Below are 20,298 nucleotides of genomic sequence, written 5' to 3' on the forward strand. Positions count from 1 at the left end.
AGGCAATACCTTCCTTTGCAGGTTCTCACAATTAAAAGCTCTGCAATATATCCTAGATGAGCTATACTAAACCATAAATAGATTATTTCCATTTCATAGAAGAGACAGCTGTTTGGTTGGATTTTCTCTGGGGGGTGGGGGGAGCGGGGAATATCAAACACTCAAGGTGTAATGCTCTATTTTTCCAGCAGGCCTTTGATGGGAAGTTAAAAACAAGGACACACAAAACTACTACATGAATCAGCGACACAACTAGCAGTACCAAAGAGTGTTCAAACACTCTCCTTCCTCCTGCCAATAAACTGAAATAAAAAAGAACACTTACTTCTCTTCTGTGTAAAGCTCGGGCCTCCGACAAAGAAGATTGCTAACATAAGACTGATCTTCCTTGTTCATGAACTCAGGAAGCGGATCAGATAAAGGGCTCCAGTAACAGTCTTCACTGAGGGAGTGGAGAAGTACTTGGGCCAGCTGTTTGGCTGCAGTCTAGAGATCAGTGAACAGTACAGAAAGAGACACATCAGTGAAGCCTGCTCCAACACAAAAGATTCCCCCCCCCCATGTTCCACCTTGGGAAGGAGGTGTACCAACAACATGACAGTATCACTTTTCAGAAAGCTAGAGTAGCTAAAACGGCTGCTAAAAAGTCTGCAGCAGCAGCCGTTTCCTCCCTCCTCTGAAAAGGCCAGCCTTCTACATTTATATGTTCTTGTTGCAATGCTGTAGACAAAAAAAGTATCAAAAAGGCCTGACAGCAAGGGACGCTTTGGTGAGTGAACACAACCGATTGCAACGCGGACTGCTGAGACAATCTCACAAATGTTACTATATTAGAGTATGATGGCACTCCACTGCATTGTCAGCCTCAGAATTTTGTATGCAAGTCTCAGCCCAGAGGCTACGGTTATATTAAGTTTAAAAGATCAACCCTTTATCTCTTCCTGCAGCCTTTTACAGCTTCATCTCTGTACTGCTTCTCTCTTTTTGTTGCAATAATGGAGGGAGAAGAGAAGAGGGTTAGGAACTTTATATTGAGACAGCTCCACCACATGCACTTTTTTGACCATTGAGTGGCCAAGGATCCTTAAAAATACTTGCCTTCCGGTTCATACACACAGCTGGCAAGCTGGGCCCAAAAGAGGGCAAGTTAACTTGACTTTGTAAAACTATCTTTGGCATTTGTCCTTGCCCCCCACCCAACAAATCTCCTAATTTTTTGCATTGTAAATAGATGAACATGCAAACAAGCAGAGACATCAAAACGGATGGTATCTTCCGTGAATTCTAAGCAGCACAGCACTCTAAGCTGTAAAGTAAATACTGCACAGAACAGAGGCAGGCTGAAACTTCAGTCCTTCTGCCCTAATACTTGTAAATATTACTTTGGAACTTCTGACTACTGCAATATGTATTTTATATGCAATTTACACTTTGAGATGCATTATGAGGCCACCAAGAGTCATTTTCTTTTAAATACCAGGATAGGTATGATTGATAAACCGAAGCATTACTCCACTTGAGGTATGACATCTATAGGACCAAATAACAGGAACTTTAACCTCAGTATGATTTAACAGATTCAGGAAAAAAAAACTTCTTTTGATGTAAAGTTCTCTATTTTCACGCACCTCACCACACAGGAATTCACTGAATTAGTCTAAAATGCAACCACAGTAGCATGCGCTGTTTCTTAAACACCAGAAAGGGAGGTTTCATAGATGTACCTAGCAAATGGCAAAGTGATCTAAATGTATGAGTGTGCCTCAAAGAAATATTGTCACATACAACTCCCAAGACTTTCCATGCACTCCTACTGCCAAGTTATAGAAAGCCTTCTAACTAGGCTTTTCTATACTTTTTATAGCAAGTAACCATGAGCAAAATGGCCTAAGGCCCTGCGACATTAGCCAGTATCATTTTATCGTCTCAGTGTGTAATTATTTAGTCAGTTTTACCCTGAGGAGCCAACTCTCCTGTATTTTTTCCTGCAGTCTTAGAGGGGAGGGAAAAAGAATATGCCAGCAACAGAAAGGTCTCTACTGGTTCACACAGAAGTAAAAGTACAGTTTGTGATAAGCCTTTCAAAAGGCAAGCACCAAATACTTTTAGTGTCTTTGATTTTAATATACAGTAGCTGTGTAAATTGCTTCACTCTTGTTTTGAATAAGACCAAACAAACCAGAACAGGCCAAGACTCTGATTTATGCAATTACTGCCTTTGGCTAAAAAAAGCATCATTATGCTTGAAGAACACTGTGATCCCACAAATTAGAAAAAAAAAAAATCATGTTTCACTTTCATGCTTGAAAAAACTTGTCTAATTAAGAACATTCCTCCCTTTGCCCTCTTGACAGCTCTTTAAAAATAAGTAAGAAAATGAAAATGCAACTTCCTGTAAAATGGAAATCCCAGGAAAAACTATTGGATTAACACCTTCAGACTCTCCTTAGGGATAAGTCTCCTGGGAGTGCTATACAGCTCTCCCCAGTTGCACAGGGACAAGAGCATCTGAGTGCCACGGTCTGTTATGGTGTAGGAACAGCAGACAGTTAAGACTCATTTCAGCAAAGTCATAAAACAGGTGAGCAAGAAAAATCCCCTGAACCCTGATCTCAATCTGGAAAAGGATGCAACCATTTGAGTGTGACCGTTATTTAAGTCACCTCTTCTACTTCCCTGCACAAACTTCCACATGCATCTGTATTCTCAGTTAGGCATATAAGGTGATCCCACGGCAACAAGGAGATTCATTTCCAGAACAGAAGTTCCAAAATACACGAGGAACCTAGGCAAAATAACACCCAGGATACACTTTCTGCTCACACTTTCATTTTAGCTCTGCATTTGCATGTGAGCTAGACACACAGTCAGTCCACCTATTGGAACCTGGCACTCTCCATCTCCAAAATGCTATGCAAACCCATGCCCACCTCCCTTGCCAGACTTCTCTAGAATTACACAAAACACAAAGCTGAACCAAGCACATAACAAGTTTAGTCATATCAACGTCAATGCTTTTAGGGCTGCAAAGTTTTCATTCATGTTCTCAAGACTGCTATTTTCCATGCTGTTGACCTTGTCACCTCCTGAGTAACTTCAGGACAAGACCTCTTAAAGGGGAGACAGGGAAGAACCAGTTAAAGGTCTAAGAAGTTAAATAAGCACATAAATAACTTTCTCCTCGATTTCTTTACCAGAGGCAATCAGGATAACAGGATGCAGAATGCCAACACCACAAAAAAAAAATTAAAAAAAAATTAAATCACTCTGTACTGTATTGAAGAGTTTTATAGGAAGAACACTGAAGCACTTGAGTCTAAAATAGCACTGCTTGTTGCAAGAGCCAGAAGCACTTACTGCTTCTACATGCAAATGCAAAAAGGTGTGCATGCACACACTGAAAAGTGAGAAAGAAAACAAGGCATTATCACCTGAGGGCAGCACTGTGAAACTAAATACATCCCTATTTCTACTAGGGCTAGAAAACGCACTGAAAAAACCCCAAAAGTAACCCACGTGCCCAGGTCTGAAGGCTCGGAGGTTTCATTAGGGAAGGTCTTTGAATTAAGTGCATCACTTGACACATCACTTCCAAAAGTTTAAAAAAAAAAAAAGAAGATGACAGAGAGAAAGAAAGAAAAAAAGGCAGCAATCAATCAAGTGAGGACAAATACATTTTTGTCCTACTGTACTGGTTAATAAACAGAGACAATTCCTACATACCAGATTACCCCATCTTCCCATCTCCCATTCATTCCCCTTACCATTTTGAAGGTCTGGGTAGCTTTTGTTTCCACAGTCCGTAGTATTTCTCGCAGACTCCTCATTCCTTTCACAATATTTCTATGGGGAAGGCAGGGGGGGAAAAAAAATAATAAAAAAACCCAAAAACCAGCACATCGGACAAAATATTTTTATGATGCGCCAAAGCTTGGCAACAAACTTGACATTCAAACAAACCCATGAAACAATCACTAATACTGAGTGTGCAGTAGCGAGACAAGTCACTCTGAGGCACAGATAGGACAATGGCACTAAGCGAGGCAGTGACTGTAGCATGCCTACTCCAGATGGCTTCCTAGGAGAAGATCACATTCACATTTGACAAACAGAGGGGACATTTGGAAGCCTTTCATAGCTCGTATTTATGAAGCAGATGCTTCTTCTTAAAAGCATCCACATCTCCTCTTCACACACACAGATTGTACTTGTTTGAATTATATTGAGCTTACGTGATGCTTTTAAATGATGATTCCTTTTAGGTGGTGCTTAAACGCCTTGTGTCTGATGGTCCAGACACATGATGAAATTACAGTGGTTTAAACAGTTTATTATCAGGCAGCTAAGTTGCAGTAACTGTCTGCAAGCACAGCTTAACCTGCAATAAAAGAGGGTTAGGCAAAAAAAAAAAGAAACAAAAACCCACACGTTACTTGGCATACACCATGAGCAATTAAAGCACACTAGTTGCCTAATAGTATCTTAATCATGTGTCTGAGCACCGAGGGATGCGGAGAGGAAAAGATTAAACACTGGACATACTAGTTAACACTCTTGCAGCCTATAAGCTCTTCAAGGCTAAGGACATGGCCCTACCACCACAGTAACTACAAAATGGTTCAACTCAGTTTCACTGCAGGGTGGAAGCTACCCAAAGAAATACAAGCTATGAAAAAAAGGAGCAATGCTGTACTGAAATAAAGACAACCTGATAAGCAGTTGTACTGGTACATTAACTGCCACTTCAGCTTATTCCAGGATAATTTTCTGTGAGATGAAGCCTAGATTTCATAAAAACAAAATCCATATACCATAACAACCTTTCCTGTCAATCTGATTAAGTTTTAAAGGTAAGCAGTACAGACTGCGCTTGTGCCCACTTTCATGCTCTGCAAACCTTCTTGCAGTCCAGAATCAATGGCAAACATTTTGATGAACAAAAAAAAGTTGGGGGGGTAAAATGTGATCATGTTTACAATGAATCTTGGCTACATAAAATGCCACCTTAAAGCTTATAGTCACCAGGTCACAGAACGCAAATACATATGGCCTTACTTCCAACCAATACTCATCTCAAAACTTTAAAGGTAATCTGTAGATTACTTAGTTGTGGGTGATCTACAGACAAGCAACAAAGTCAGGCAAGAGCAAAAGCACAGGAGACTTGCCCCTGTGGAGAAAGTCTTTCTTTTTTTCCTTCCACTGTCTCCTAAGTAGAAGATGTGCTTTGAATTTATCAAGGGAAAAAAGCTCAAGGAAGTTTTTGTAAGTTGGACTTTAATGCTTCAGCAAGCTCTCCAATTACAGGGCCAAAACATCCGGTGCTTTTCTGTGGGTCTAGGAAAGAATATACCCACAAAGATACAGTTCTGGACCTTAAACTGAGGAAAGCAATAAAGCACGTGGTGATATTTGTGTACATGAGTAGTCACACCAAATCCAACAGAATTGTGCACATCCTATTTTTTAGCAGATAGTCAAAATCAATAAATACCCCCATCTAAACAAAATGCACCTGCCCAACTGCTCTCCTCAGTTACTGAGAACTACTGGCATCTCCTGTGCTTCCTTGGGCTCCTTAAGAGGCTGGACAGAAGAGTTATGGTGTATAACAGTTCCTCAACGTTTTCAAAACTGCATATGTTTAGATTTCTTATTAGGATAATGGTATTTGTCTTAATAAAGTGGCAATGAATTTCATTAACTAGCATCAGAAAGAAGATTAGTGACCACTTGCAAAGCCAATTAATTCCACATTTGGCACATACTTACAGAGATGAAAAACCTAGACAATGTGCTAAAAAGAGACAGTTTTGTTCGTGGAGAAGCGGAGCACTATTTCACTTCCACTTTTTAGACAAGGCCATAAACCAGGTTAAGCTTCATGGCAGAAACACCTTGCTCTGGAGGGAAGGGGAGCAGAAAAGGAAGGAATATTGATGCACTGAAGTGAATGAAAGAATAAACAGCAAATTGCTGCCCATCTGCAAGTAGTCAGGGTTGAAACCATGAACCACCTGACAAATGCCTAGTAACACCTTCAGCAGAAGTTAGGAGTGCAAAGTGGGCAGCATGGGAGGAGCAGCCAGCACTCACCACCTCCCAGAGCGGTGCTTCTGCGGTCAGGGTCTCTCAGAGAGAACCTGCTCTGCACATTGAGCTCTCAACTCTGAAATATGCAAAGCACCTGACAACAATACCAGTTCTACAGGATTGAGGATTTGGTTTGGCAGCTTTTATATTTTGAACTTTAGTGAACATTATTGAGCTGTGACAGGAGACAGAGCACACCTGTCAGCAGTCTGCAAACATATCTCACTACAGGAGTTTGTCTTTCCGCTCTAGTGTTCCAAGCCAGGAGGCCATCTGAGCACACATTTCACATTAAGCTTATGAATTGCTCTACTCATAGTGATAAGAAACTTACTGTTCCATTAATAGATGTCCCTCATATACTAAACATGCACTTGAAGAGATTTTTTAAATTAGGACCTGAAGAAGTTAACAAAAAGAAAAGTATGCATTTGAACAGAAATACTTGTACGTAGATAAGTGGATGAGGATGCAAACAAAGCCTCTGGCAATCCATGGTGAATCCATTTGATCTTGTCTAGATCAGAAACTAAGCGATCTTGAGCCTCTGCAGGACTTGGATAGAAGACTATCTGGAAATCCCAGGTACTGTTGCCTCAAGCCATGGCATCGTAAGTGAACATCAGATCATGGAAATTAAATGAGTCGGGAGTCCATGGGCCCCTACTGCACTGCTAAGATGCCAGAAAAAGAAGTGAGGAAGAACAGGAAGAGAAAAGCACATGGTCATTAAACTGCCTTGGTTTTAGCCACAAAAGTGGTAAGAGAGGCATTGAAAAAAATGTGATTAAATGCAGTTTAGGATTCAATTATAGATAATCTAAAAGAGGAACACAGAAAATCATAGGCACAAACTGTGACAAAGAGCACCTTAAGTCCAGTCAGACCAGCTCATCACGAAAATCGGTTTTGTTTGTACAAGTACCCTGTTAATACAGGGTAATTAATTACCAGTCCATGAATCAAAGCAGTCGTATCATGTTTATGTCATATTTTTTGGTTAACACGACACAAAATTTTAAGATACAAGAAAATAAAGAAATACACTGTTTTCTATGCAAATTACTGGGAAAGATATTGATAATGAACCAGAGTGGACTGTAGGCACAGAGGTCTGCAATGACAGTCCCCCAACAACATGGGCACCAGAATCTTATCCCCACTCATTAACTGTTCTAACAGTTAGCCACTAACAGATGGAAGAGACCATCTTGAGATGACTACATGGCATTTTGCAAAGCCACCTCTCCAGGGGAAAGCGGTACCCAAAGCACACAAACAGCAGCAACACCACTGCCTCTGCCCAGCTCCTTTTGCATCTTTGCATCTCACCCAGGTTTCAAAAAATTCATACTTTCTCCTAAAACAGCTGTTCATGCATAGGCACAAAACACACCTGAAGAAGTAAGCCTCAGATTCCTATGAATGAAGATAGGAGACGAGTAACTACGACAAAGCACATTAGAGTTTCCTAATGGCAGCCTGTCTAACAGAAGTGGGGCACTCAAAAAAAAAAACCACCCAGACAAAACAAAAGCTTAGCACTTCTCTAGATCCATCCAGTAGGCAGTAAAACTCGCTCCCAAATTACCAGCTGCAGTGTCCTGGATAAGGTGCTGGATTGTGAGGACTGAAGAGGAGATAATGATGAGAAAGCCCACAAATTCCTCAGAAGAGATGACTAGTCTGGCAGAGACTGTCCTGCCTGCCTTTGTACATTAGATTCTACCATAAAACAACACATACATGAAGTTACTCTTTCAAAGTGCCCTTGCAACAGAAGCCTACAAAGTTTCAGAAAGGGAACTGAGCACTCTAGAAAACTGACAGAAGAAGGGAAGAGAATGAATTGTGTAAGCTTTCCCTACTAGGCATTTTCATCAGGGTTTTCCAAAGTAATTTAGGTCCTATCTTGAGGGATCATAAGGAAATCCAATTTCTAATAAGTGCTTAATATTTATTTTTCAGAAATTCATTTTCTTCAAAAGCATCCCATTTAGAGCTTCCAAAACCAACCACATCCTCTAGAAAGCTCTGACTTTGTCTTGCCTGTGAAACTCCACACATACTTCAAGTGCCATTAAAAGAGCAGCATACATATAACCATTACTTCACACAGGTGAAGCCTGTTTGCCCTAAGAAAATACTAAAAGCATCTTTACCAAAGTCCCTGTAACAGTATAGAGTAGTAATACCTGTTCAATACTTTGAAAGGAAAGGCAGTAAGAAATAAGCCTAATCTTCATACATCCACATCAGGAAAAAAAAAACCAAAACCCAGTGCAGATGTTAACATGAAAGACAACTGGCTGCCTCCTACAGTACAAGAGCATCTGCCTGCCTATATTCTGCATCCGTAGCATCAACATTGCTCACTGGAAGAATAAAAGAAAGCTTTCTTGGGATGCAGCAGGGCAAACTGCAGGAACCGTGTCTCCAGCAACACAATATTTTTAAGTAAACATCTTATTAAAAGCATCTGGGACTTCCACAGCTGCAAGACTTGCTGGTCCTTACAGACAGCGGCTCAACATCTGAAAGGGAGACTGGACCTTTGACTTGTATTGGGGTGCCTTCTTTCCACTGCATACTGCAAGAGAAAAGGGCATCCCTGACCATGCTCAGAGAGGAGCATGCCTGTTCCTGCTAGTAGGAACAAAAGCATAACACCACTCATATCCCCCAGCTCTTCTGCCTGGTAAGACAAGAATAAAGCACTCGCTATTTCTTTTGTACACATGTGCCACTGGGGAAGGACATCCCACCTGATAGGACCCACCCCCCTGCCAGCTTGAGCATTCATCATCCAAGGCTTATTTCCTACCTGAACACGCTGGAAGCAATAAGAACAACAGCATTTCTTTAAGCTGTTCAATATCAGGTGGAGAAATTCATTATACACATGAAGCATCCTAAAAAGCTTCTTCCCACTTCCCTCCTCTTTCCTTAATATATCCCAATGCTGCTTATGCCCTCTTGTGGCAGAAATCACACATGAACATCAGCCAGGGGGGCAGAGACAAGCTGTGGAGTCCCACCGGGCTCCTTTCCCCCCCACCAGACCTTTCATTTCCATGGCTGGTGTTTCTGGCTTGCACTGGAGGAGGTGAGGAGCTCATGGGGCTCTGCTCCTGTCCCAGCCACAGGAGCTCCATCGCACTGACTGGGATGTCCTTTCATCAGGAGACAGCTACAGAGAACATTTTGCTGCTGTTGCAACAATTCAGCTTATAATCAAAGTACTGCTTAAATCACACATGTATTTTTATTCCAAACTGTGTTCCTGTAGGGTTTGTTTTTCTTTTTTTTTTTTTTTCTTTTTAAGGGTGTCATAACAATAATGTGGGAAGGGAGCAAGCAGGGCCCACAGTAATAGCTAAAACAACCCACTGGATATATTGAACTGATGAAGACTGAATTTAAAACGTTGTTGAATAAAATGAACATGAGTGAGTTTGATATTCAAAAGGTGCCTAGAGGACATCAGTGCCATATGTTGTAAATGAGGTTTTATTACATATTTAATGAGCTTACTGGCAAGACCTGAGCTTTTTGTTCGCCATGAGAACAGCAAAAGGCTAGGAAAGCACACACTGTGCCACAGCTGGTCAGCCACCAACTCACTCAGGAAAACCACATACCTGTCCCCTACTGCCGAGGTGATACTGAGACTATGCTTTATACTTATAAATCCATACCTTCTTTACACATAAACTTGTACTCACCTGACTAAAGGGGTCATTTCACAACATTTGGGCTTTGTGTATTTGTAAGCCTTTGGGTTAAACAAGGTTTACCTGAAGCACCTCTCATGGATATACTTACGAGTACAGCTTCAGTGTACATGCAGGCTTTTAATGAAAGAATAGGGAACATAGAGGCTATTCACAGTTGCATTTGAAGTCATTCTTGGGGAATAAAAAACTAGCAAAAAAGCCCTAAACAAGAAGCAACGCCTCCTCCAACAGAGTCAAAAAGTTGTATCAGTTTTCTACAGAAGAATTTAAACTGATTTTTGCTGGGATTCCCCCCTCCTAGTTCTCTTCCTTTCAATCTCCCCTCATTTTTCACTTTCTTCTCCATTTTACTCAGCAGGAAAAGGAGGAGGAGGAGTGAAGAAAATGAGAGCAAATATCTTTGACTGGGGGTGAAGGTAAAAACAAACAGCCAAAGTGAAATACTTTCAAAGACGGTTTGCTTAAAAAAGTTTGTAAAACTTTGACCAGCAACATTACACAGAGCAGGGAGAAATTCAGTATGTGATTCCTTGAGAACAAATGGGATAATATGGTGCAAGAACAGGACTAAGGAAGGATGGATTCTTAAAACAGCTGTTTACACATGGTGAAGAGACACTCTCCCTATGTGGCAATCTCTCCATCAGCTAAACAGAGTTGATGATGTTTTGAAGACATGGACTGTTTTAGGGAACAGTGTGCCCTCACTGATGGCCGTTGGAAGTAGGCATTTACAATGTCTTTTTAATTGTTCTTGAGAAGGCTTTCCTCAGGTGAAATTCACTGTAGGCTTCCAGATACCAACTCCTCTTGCCCTTCCAGGTTCACTGGGAGCTGTATTTCAGAGGCATAATAAATACCCTGGAGCAGCACTGTTCCCGCACGCATTCCCTCTAGTAAGACCACACAGATTTGGGGTATTGATCAGGACATTTAAGACCTTACATAAACAAACAAACAAGTGAAACTACCCTTAAGACTTCACTGAGCTCTAAACCAGGCCCTGTGGCTGAACATTTTAAAAGCACACAGCAGTGTAAATTCCACTCTCTCTTTATGGTCAAACTTCCCTCATCTCCACAGGGAACAGAGCCGAGTCAAGACAACAAAATTGTTCTACTCCACCCTACTTGTGGGTCTGGAAAAACAAGGCTTAGGACTCTTAAGAGAGACAGAGAGAGACAAATAGGAGGGAGGGAAGGACAGTGAGGAGACTTGAGGTAAGCCAGCACCAAAAGTCATAACAGAACACATACAAAGAAATAAACCTTCATCTGTTCCAAGACAAAACATGCAACATTATCTGTTTTTATTAACATCTGCATCCACCTACCCCTTCTTTAAATGAGTCACATAGGCACTCTGTAGAGCTGCTTCCAGGAAGTAGGAAAGTTCAAACTCAGAGTAAGTCACGTTGCTGCCCTTGATACTCCTTGAATGCGTGTTGTTTAAGGTCTGTAAGGGGAGGAAAGAAATATCTGGGATTACAGACAACTGTTTGAACTAGCCAGTTCCTCATGAGCCAGAGACGTCTCCAGAAATAAAATGTTAGCTTTTGCCATCAGATTCCTCCTCAGACTACTTGAAAACTTACTGTCATTAGCTATTCAAAAACCTTTCAAAGTCAACTTTAAAATAAACTATACAGTGACTTCCATGAAATATTCTGCATGCAATATGAGTTTTGAAACACCATCTCTTATTACTTTCCAAGCTTTAATTAAGTAGAAAGCTACACATTAATACCAAGGACTTCAGAAGTACTACTCCAACCACACAGATCCAGCATCTTGCAGAGAAATATTAATGCAATGTTTGAGTAAGTATGTATAGCTTAACATTACATAAATATTTGTTAAGAGTTAGTAAGCTATCAGGAGTCCTGATAGCTTACCTGGAAGAATCTTAGCCTTTCTTCTGTTTCTCCTATCAAACCCTTCTTGCTTTTGCTTCCTTACTGGTTACAAACAGCTTTCATTGCTGAAAGTTGCCCTGTGTGGGCTCTCCAAAGCAGAGTTTTACATCCAGGACTGGAGAAGGCCTATGGACTTTTAGTACATCTATCAGTAATCCTGCATCCTTGCCTCCGTGTCCAGAAGATGAATGAATTACAGTTCAAACTCTTCCCCTTCTAAGACGACACAAGCTGTCAGTAAAAACATTTACAGTGCCCAGTACTGGCAGGAACTCGTCCTTCCCTTGTGGAAGGACAGTACTTAATTTTAAATAAAAAAGCCATTGAAGCTTTTTCCTACAAAGAAACAGACCAGACAATTTGTTAGCTGGCTTTGTTAATGAATTTTTATATGTGCACTAAGTTCATTTTTTCTTGTTTTAATGCAATTAAAAACAAAACCTGGAACAGACACACACCTCTGCTGCTGAGAAGAGCAGAAATATCTGGTCTGAAGGTCAAAGGCCGTTAAGTTACAGAAGAACAGGTAACATGCATTGCTATCAGTGCTGCTGGTGTCACAATGTGTGGCAAAGGAAGGGCATGGAAGCACATGGTGTGCCCTGTTAAACTCAGCTAGGCAAAGTTACAGAGATAGAGACCACTAAGCATGTGCCCAGCAAGTCAGTGGCACGTATTACGGCTCAGTGGAGGCCTCACAGTATTCATCTTACTCAGCATCCTAGCCAACCACTGACCAAGCAGTTACTTGCTACTAATGATCTAGGTTCCTCCAGTTTCACTTGGAGGAGGTGAAGCACAGGCAGTTGAACTGCTATGGCTGACCCAAACAGGTTACTTTCAGCTCATTAGGGATCTCAATATCCACTACTGTGTATCATTTACACAGCAGATACATTAAATGCCTTGGGTTCCTTCATGCTGGCACTTGCTATGCAAAGCTTGTAGTCCCTCTTTAGTAAGAGCTAAACTTGAGATACAGCCGGAGCATATCCGAAGTACTCAGTGCTTTACCACAGGCAAAACTGGTTTCCAGACCTCATTCTCAGAGGAAACAGACAGAGACCAGATAAACTGCTGTTTTGCAACTGCTTATACAGAGACACTTCACTCCTTCCAACTTGTTCTCGTACTCCTTATTGTCTATGATCACTTGGCATTTCCTCATCATTTTTGCTGTCAAAACCCTGGAAATTCCACCCAGGCCACCAGGTAATGCTCTGAGCACATTTCTTCTTACCTTTTCAAGGTCCTGCAAGTACACCTGGGCAATGACACATGCTGTCTCAAAACAAGCCATAACTTCCTCCTCCCTTTCACACAGTCGAGCACGTGAGGCAATTGAGTTGGTTGAGCGCTCCAGTGAGAGACCTGCAAAATGGCAACACCTTCTTTAACTGGAACCCACCAACAGCAGTATGGCTGTGTTATTCCTTCATTTACCAGCTGACAGGGAAGTTTTTCCATAGGTGGGTTCCCCCCTTGTTTTAGTGACTTTCAGGAAACCCCCCCCCCGGAAAATATAATTCCTACACATGCAAGGCATTTTTGTCGTGCTGCTCTAACACACAGTGCCACTGCACGCTTCCACAGTGCCTTTCAGACACTTTATGAAGAAAGGACATACAATCCCTCTGGCAGGGATGAGCAAGCAGAGAAATCAAGGCCTATATTTCCGAAGACAGCTATAGATTTTGGGTGCTTCAACACAAGTGCTGTTTCAGAAACACCCTGGCACTGGATTTGAGAATTTCTAAGCGTCCACTATTCCAAGTGAAGCTTTCAATAAGCAGCAGTTTTGAGGGGGGAAAAACTGGAAAACGATACCAAAACGAAGTCAGAAAATCCGAGGCCTCTCTTGGAAAATGTGAGCACATGCAAACTGCACATGGACACACAGCAAGCTCTTGGCAAGGCACAAGAGACTCTTAACCGCAAGATCATCCTCTTTTTCAAAGAAAGGAAAAAACCCTGGCTTTTCTACTACTAAAATTCTTTCTTGTATCATCATCCAACCCCACTGACAAAGAGCATGTTAACTGAAGACCTACAGCTATTGTCCCTACATGAAAATCTTTTATTAACAGGTCCTTGTTTGGCATCACACTATGACATCCTTTATATCTCTAAATCTATTTGGAGAGGCTACCCATCCACATACCAATTTTATTCTGATCAGTGTAGGTTCTTATGCCACACTGGATCTCTACAATACACCACTGCTTGGAAACTCAGGTCTTCTACACCAAACAACTGAACTGATGCCCAGTAGCCCAACACGGATTGTCAAAAGTTCAGCACATGCTTCCCAATAAGTTTTATATAAAACAACACTCCCTAACACCAATGAAAAACATGTGAGATGCAACACAAAATCCTAGTGTTCCTGGCACAGATCCACAGAGGTGATGAAAGAAGAAAGAGTTCAGCTGTCTGGACAGCCTCTCCAAGGAAGCCATTTAGACTGCTGCAGCATACAGCAAAGGATTCTGCTCCACGAGGAGCCACTGCACGTACCAGGAGCCACGCTTTCCTGGGCCCCCACAATGCCAGGAGGCAGAGCACCTCAGCACAGCTCATTTCAGGTGCCTGACAACAAACCACTGTGGGGTGGCAATGGGGAGCCACGTTTCCCCATTATGAATGACGCAGTATGAGCGCCTGTGCTGCAGGAGCCTGAGGTTCCTAGGCAGTCTTAGCTTTGTTTACTTCTCATGTTCAATGTTTCTGTTTTGTCCCCTTGGTTACTCTGCTAGGGGTTTCCTTATCTCATGTCTTACACTTGAGCCAGACATGAGCAGTTAGTTCAGTGGGTTGAGAAGAGAAGATGCCCGAGTAGTGCAAGCTCAGGAGGTGGCTCCCCACTCCTTCTGCCCTCTCCCAAGAAATACACAGCACGTTCCCTCAAGGACCTATATCTTGGAAGAACACGTTAGTAGCCTTCACCTTTGAAAATCCAGACCAGGGCAGAGCAGGGGGAGTGGATTTACTTCAAACTGACAGTGTGTGGGAGACAGGGACGATGATCATTTTGCTGCTTTTAACTAATGCCCATTCTGTGTTCTCTCCTTTCTACTGACATACACCTTGTACAGCATCCAACATTACAGATTTTGTCTCCTAGTCCATCTATGAAGTCTCTGGCTTTATATCATGGGTTCTTTTCCTATTATTTCAAAGCTTCTATTTCCTAACCCTGTTGCCACATAATGAAGGGGAAAAGAGGATGTTAACTTTCTATACAGAAAAAGAAAACATCCAGTGCTGAAGCTAGAACAATCAGCCTACAAATATTCTTCTTAGATCTCAGTTTCATCTACCTCTGAATTTCTAGTCATTTCCCTTAATTGAAAGTAAATTTTAAGAAGTGTTGCATTTCAGAGTCACCATCCCCTTAAGTGCAAAGTGGGGCCGAGGGCCCTGAAAGAAATCCAGTACAGTCCAGTGACATTCATACACATGCATCATTTAATCAAACAGCAAGAGCCATCCTAGCACAGTCTGTATGGGGGTGGTTATCATGGGAGATGTCACACAGAGAGAACAGGCTGATAAAAAGCCATTTACATACATGCTACAGCCCACTGCAAGGAGCTACTATCTCTAAGCTCTGATGTGGGGGAGGACAGCAAGCAGCCTTTGCCAGCACCAAGTACTGACAACAAACATGCCCATCCATGCGGTCAGAAACAGAGCTGGGGCTGATCAGAGACAGGGGAACGAACATCTCCAAAAAGGTTTCTTACCACAGTAAGTACAGAGCAATATACAGTGTATCAAAACAGATACTATGCTACATTGCACATATTTTTCTACTTGCAAAGGGCAAGAGGGAAAAATGACCCACACGACGTGACATTAGTCATGGGTCTTTCTGTTAATACCATACGCACTGACCTGCTGTCAGAGTATAAAATCTTCTACAGAATCCGAACAGAGCTATTCTTCCCTACCACAGAAATGCAATGAAAAGAAAAATTAGAACAAGCAGACTGCAAATCCAGCAGACAAAGTGAAGAACAGAAGAATAACAACAAAAGTTCCCTACTCTTGCAGCCACCAATTCAGTTCTCACAGTGCAAAGCCCCAACAACTACAGTTTGCTCAAGATGCAGTTGGACAAGACTGTTTACAAGCCCTCCAGTCCTGAGAGCACAAATTCCACTAACTCTTCTCCATCCCCCAGTTATCAGCATGGAAAAAAAAACTTTGCAGCACAACATACATTTTAAATTCAACTCAGTTCCCAAAAAGTGTCAGAAAGCCACAAAAGTGCCTGCTACTTCCATGCTGGATTTCACAAGAACAGTGCAGCTCTTGCTAAGACAGAATTAGCTTCTAAGCATAAAGCCATATGCTTTCTTGGTAGCTGGTTAAGGTAAAGGGATTTGGGTATTTTTCCACAACCAGTTATGGTAAGACAATACCAACTTATAACTTACCTATGCTAAGATTTTTCTCATATGAATCAGGTGCCCAAATTTAAATATATACATACATATATACCATCAGAACTTTTTATATAGTGAAGCTACAGATTTCTAATAGAGTATGGCTCAAGATTTAGAGAGAGACATGCTTCCGGATTACCCTTTTTAAAAGGACAAACTCTTTCTATCCACTCCAGAGGCAGTAGCCTTCTATGTATAGAAACACTGCTTTTCTTTCCTTGCATAAAAATAAGGTTTCCATTCACCTCCTCTAGTTCTCCCAAAGATTCATCTCTGGCTCTTGATCTCTCTATAATCTTTGCCCCTTCTCCCCTTCTAAAGCTAATCCGCATTTATGTCAGAAAAAGAACAAACCCATAAGGTTTGTAAGAGGTGTCACTGAACTAATTTCTTCCTAGGGCTGAAATGCCCTGGTCTCACTTATGGAAACCTGAAAGGGGAGATTTTATGAAGGCTTATTTCCACTTTCATCTCACTCAGTCCTTGCCAAGGGAAGACAATGTATCACATAGCTCCAATGCTCTGAGGTGATGTTATTACCAGAACTGGAACATGCATGTGCACATGGACATGCAGTATCAGACCATCAGCAACATGAGACGAAAATTCATGCTGGAAGGGATCCCAGGAGGTCCACAGTCTAACCAGGGCCAGGTTTCTGCTCAAACCAGGGCCAGCTTCAGGACATTACCCAGCCTGGTCTTGAAAGCCTCAGCACATAGATGGAGACTGCACAACTGCCAGGAAGAAGAGGAGGCCAAGGCAGCTTTCTTCTTTTCCTCCAGTTCATAAACTAGTTCATCAAATAGCAGCATTCCTCCTTCTGAGTAGGAGGAATATACCAATCCACTCAGGTTCTTTTCATTTTCCTTTTTACGCACGCTTCTGGCCTCCTGTATTTGGATGAATTTATACAACTGGGGAATGGTGGGTTCATAGGTGCAAGAATTCAGGGTCAGCAGCAGCACACTACTTTCACCAACAGCGTTAGCCTGCAGCTGCTGAAACCTGTAGCCCAGGAGCATCAGAGCTACCTGGCAATCTAAGGAAGGAATCAAAGAAACACAACAGCACACAGAGCGTGAAGCCTACCTCTTGTGTCCTGGTGCTACACTCGTGTTGAACACAGCTACGGCAACTTGAAGCAAAAGACCACTTCGGGTGGAACTTACAGCCCTGCCAACAGCATCAGCCCCAGTCTGCAGAGCAAGGTTACAGCACCTACACTCCTGCACCACACAGGCAGCTCATCCTGGCCAGACACCAGTGTGCTGCTCAGCTAAGTGCATGCAATAGTCTTACTCTAGCTACAGGAAGATAAGCAATTTGTCTTGAGGTAAGCCAGGTGTGAACGTATTGCATGGTAACTGCTGCAAGGAAACTGGTTGTGTGCACGTTCTCACTCTGTGGCAAACGCCACAGGTCATTCCGGGTAGCTGTCCCCAAGGGAAGGGTGCACTTCATTTCTAGCATGTGGCCTTCAGCCTAGTTCAGAAGTGTGGCTCTAGAAAATCAATTAGCATTGAAACAAGACTATTTTTAAGACTAGCTCTTCAGACATATACACATGCACGCTGACTAATCAAAGTTCAGCAGAATACTAAACACTTTCCAAAGACAAAATTCAAAAGCACAACCAAACCATCTTAGAGATGGTATTATGACCAGCCTGCCCTGCCAGCTAAGGTTTGAACTTAAGAGCACAGCCCTCAATCAACCTATCACATTACAGTGTCTTGGAAAGCAAAATAGCCTGAACTTCAACAAGCCAAAGCAGCAGTCAGGATTAGGTTGACATAAGCAAGACCCAGCACTATGCATTATTTCTGCCACAATTCATAGAAGTTTAAATAATTCACATCATGGGTCTTGACACTCATCTCCCCAGCAATTAAGCTATGAGTGTTCGGGAGGATTTATTTGCAATGCAAAGAGAAGAAGAGGGGGAAGAAAGGCCTCGAAGCTCTTTGTTTTGAACACATTCATTCATACCGCACTTTGTGAAAGGTGGGCAGAAGTTTTGTTTTGCAAGAAAGCTGCACAAACTTCTTTCACCATTGCTTCCTCTTATACAGGATTATTGCTACACAACAGCCCAGTATTCCCAGCAATCCGTTATAATCTTGGGGTATCTTTCATGTAAAAGTCTCAAAGGTAGAAAGGCAGAAAAATCCAGTAAACCTGAATAAAATTATCTGAAGACCTTTTTGTCCATAAGCAGGGAACGAAGCCTGAAAATTTAAGTAACCTGTGCAAGGCTGCTTAGTTGCATCAAAGCAGAACTCAAGATCCCTACTCCCAGCCTTCCCCCTAGGTGCAATAAACCAATGCTGACAATGTTACTCCAATTATTTTGAAATTAAGAACTCTATCTGGTTAGACTTGTAATTACAGCTAAAGGTGACTGTTAAAACTAGGACAGCCTTTTGATTGAGGGGCTGTGAAGCCAGAAGGCGGCAAGCACTCCTCTGAGATGCAACCTCAGTCATCTATCCCTGATCAATGCCATGTAGACTCCGCATCACACTGCATATCTTACTGCATAGCAGAAATCACCAGCCTTAATCCAAAGATGCTCATCTTCCTGAGCATATCAAGACCTGCTGCCTATCAGCTAGCTGCTTTTAAGCTTCATGGCAGGTCTTTGAACCTTATCTTTAACCTGTGATACAGTGGTCTCCAAACTTTTTTTGATCATACACCCCATGAGTAAAAAAAAAAAATTGAGCATGCACACCCAACATATGCATATAGTTATATACACACACTGCTTTACAATGTATTTATTATATATTTATGTGTTTATTTTTCCAAAAATACCTGCTAGGTAGCATGCTACTGACAGCCACCTGTCATCACAGAAAAGGTCAGCAAATTCAGAACACTTGACTTCTTGTAAAAGCAAAACGGCATAACTCATCTTTAAGTTTGACAACTTTTTTTAAGCACTTTGCCATGAGACAACCAGTGAGCTTTGGTGTGGTACAAAAGACTTTCATAGTCACTCCCCATCTCATTACAAAGTATTGTAAAGATTCTGTTTAAGAGTCTTTTGTTTATACAGTTAACCCCATTGATGACATCCTATAGCACTTTGTGCACTTCTGGGTTCCACTTTGCTGCTAAGTAGTTCTTAGTGTATTTCATTATTGAACCAGAATCTAGCAAACTCCTTACGCCGAGACATATTAAAAACATTTGTACTTTTGTGCAACTGAATAGCAAGCCTCCCACACCACATAATTTGTTCTAATACTTGTTTCTTCAAGTCTTTGGCAATGTATTCTACGTGTCTTCCAAAGGAATGCGTTTTAGTTTGTTGCTCTGTCTTCTGTGTATTATTTCAGCCATTTTGCCACGGCAGGAAGAACAAGTGTTTCCCCTATGGTATGTGGTTTTTCAACTTTTGCTCTCATGTAAGAAACCTCAAAAGAGGCTTCTAAACATTTATCATTAAGTTTAATGAATTTTTTAAAGTACTGAACTGAGTATCACTGGACTTTAAACATCGCTGATTAGATCCGATTACACTGTCATTGCTTTTACCTAGTAATATGGCTGATTAAGAGCTCATGCAGGAGCAGTGTCAGTTCTGCCATTTTCTTATTGTTCACTTGTGCCCATGTTATTAGTATTACCTGCAATCTGCAGTTTCTTTGATGGGATCTTTAAGCTACTTGTCTATTTCATGAGGGTTAGTTTAGGTAAGACTGTATCATATAATACATAACTCCACTTAACAAGGCACACGTGAACCGCAATACACTGCAAGTGAACGAACAAGTGAGGGTGTCCCTGTGAGCCTCTCCGCACTGTGGAACACCCACTCTTCCACAAGATACTTGATGGGCTGTACGTGACACAGGACCCTCTGACATACAGACTGAGCGAGGGCACCACTGTCAATCCCATACATTAGTAAAGCTTAATTTTAAAGATATTTTTTTTAAAGAAAAAATAATTATAAATAGAAGTTCAAATATTTTACTCCTGCACCCCAGTGGATCACCTTACAATCACTTAGGTTGGAAAAGACCTTTAAGATCATCAAGTCCAACTGTTAACCTAGCACTGCCAAGTCCACCACTAAACCATGTCCTTA

General features: G+C 41.7%; 1 protein-coding gene across 5 annotated transcripts in view; it reads right to left on the reverse strand.

Annotated features, from left to right (window-relative positions):
* TTC7A (tetratricopeptide repeat domain 7A) overlaps positions 1-20,298 on the reverse strand; it is a 178,180-nt gene that overhangs the window by 143,227 nt on the left and 14,655 nt on the right. For all 5 annotated transcript variants that reach the window (XM_075496236.1, XM_075496235.1, XM_075496234.1 and 2 more), the window contains 4 exons: positions 12,986-13,116; positions 11,164-11,285; positions 3,765-3,843; positions 326-486 (listed from right to left, as the gene is read on the reverse strand). In XM_075496236.1, the coding sequence (XP_075352351.1) occupies positions 326-486; positions 3,765-3,843; positions 11,164-11,285; positions 12,986-13,116 (493 nt within the window). The remainder of the gene's footprint in view (positions 1-325; positions 487-3,764; positions 3,844-11,163; positions 11,286-12,985; positions 13,117-20,298) is intronic.

This window comes from Mycteria americana, chromosome 3 (assembly GCF_035582795.1).
Source record: "Mycteria americana isolate JAX WOST 10 ecotype Jacksonville Zoo and Gardens chromosome 3, USCA_MyAme_1.0, whole genome shotgun sequence".
NCBI lineage: Eukaryota > Metazoa > Chordata > Aves > Ciconiiformes > Ciconiidae > Mycteria > Mycteria americana.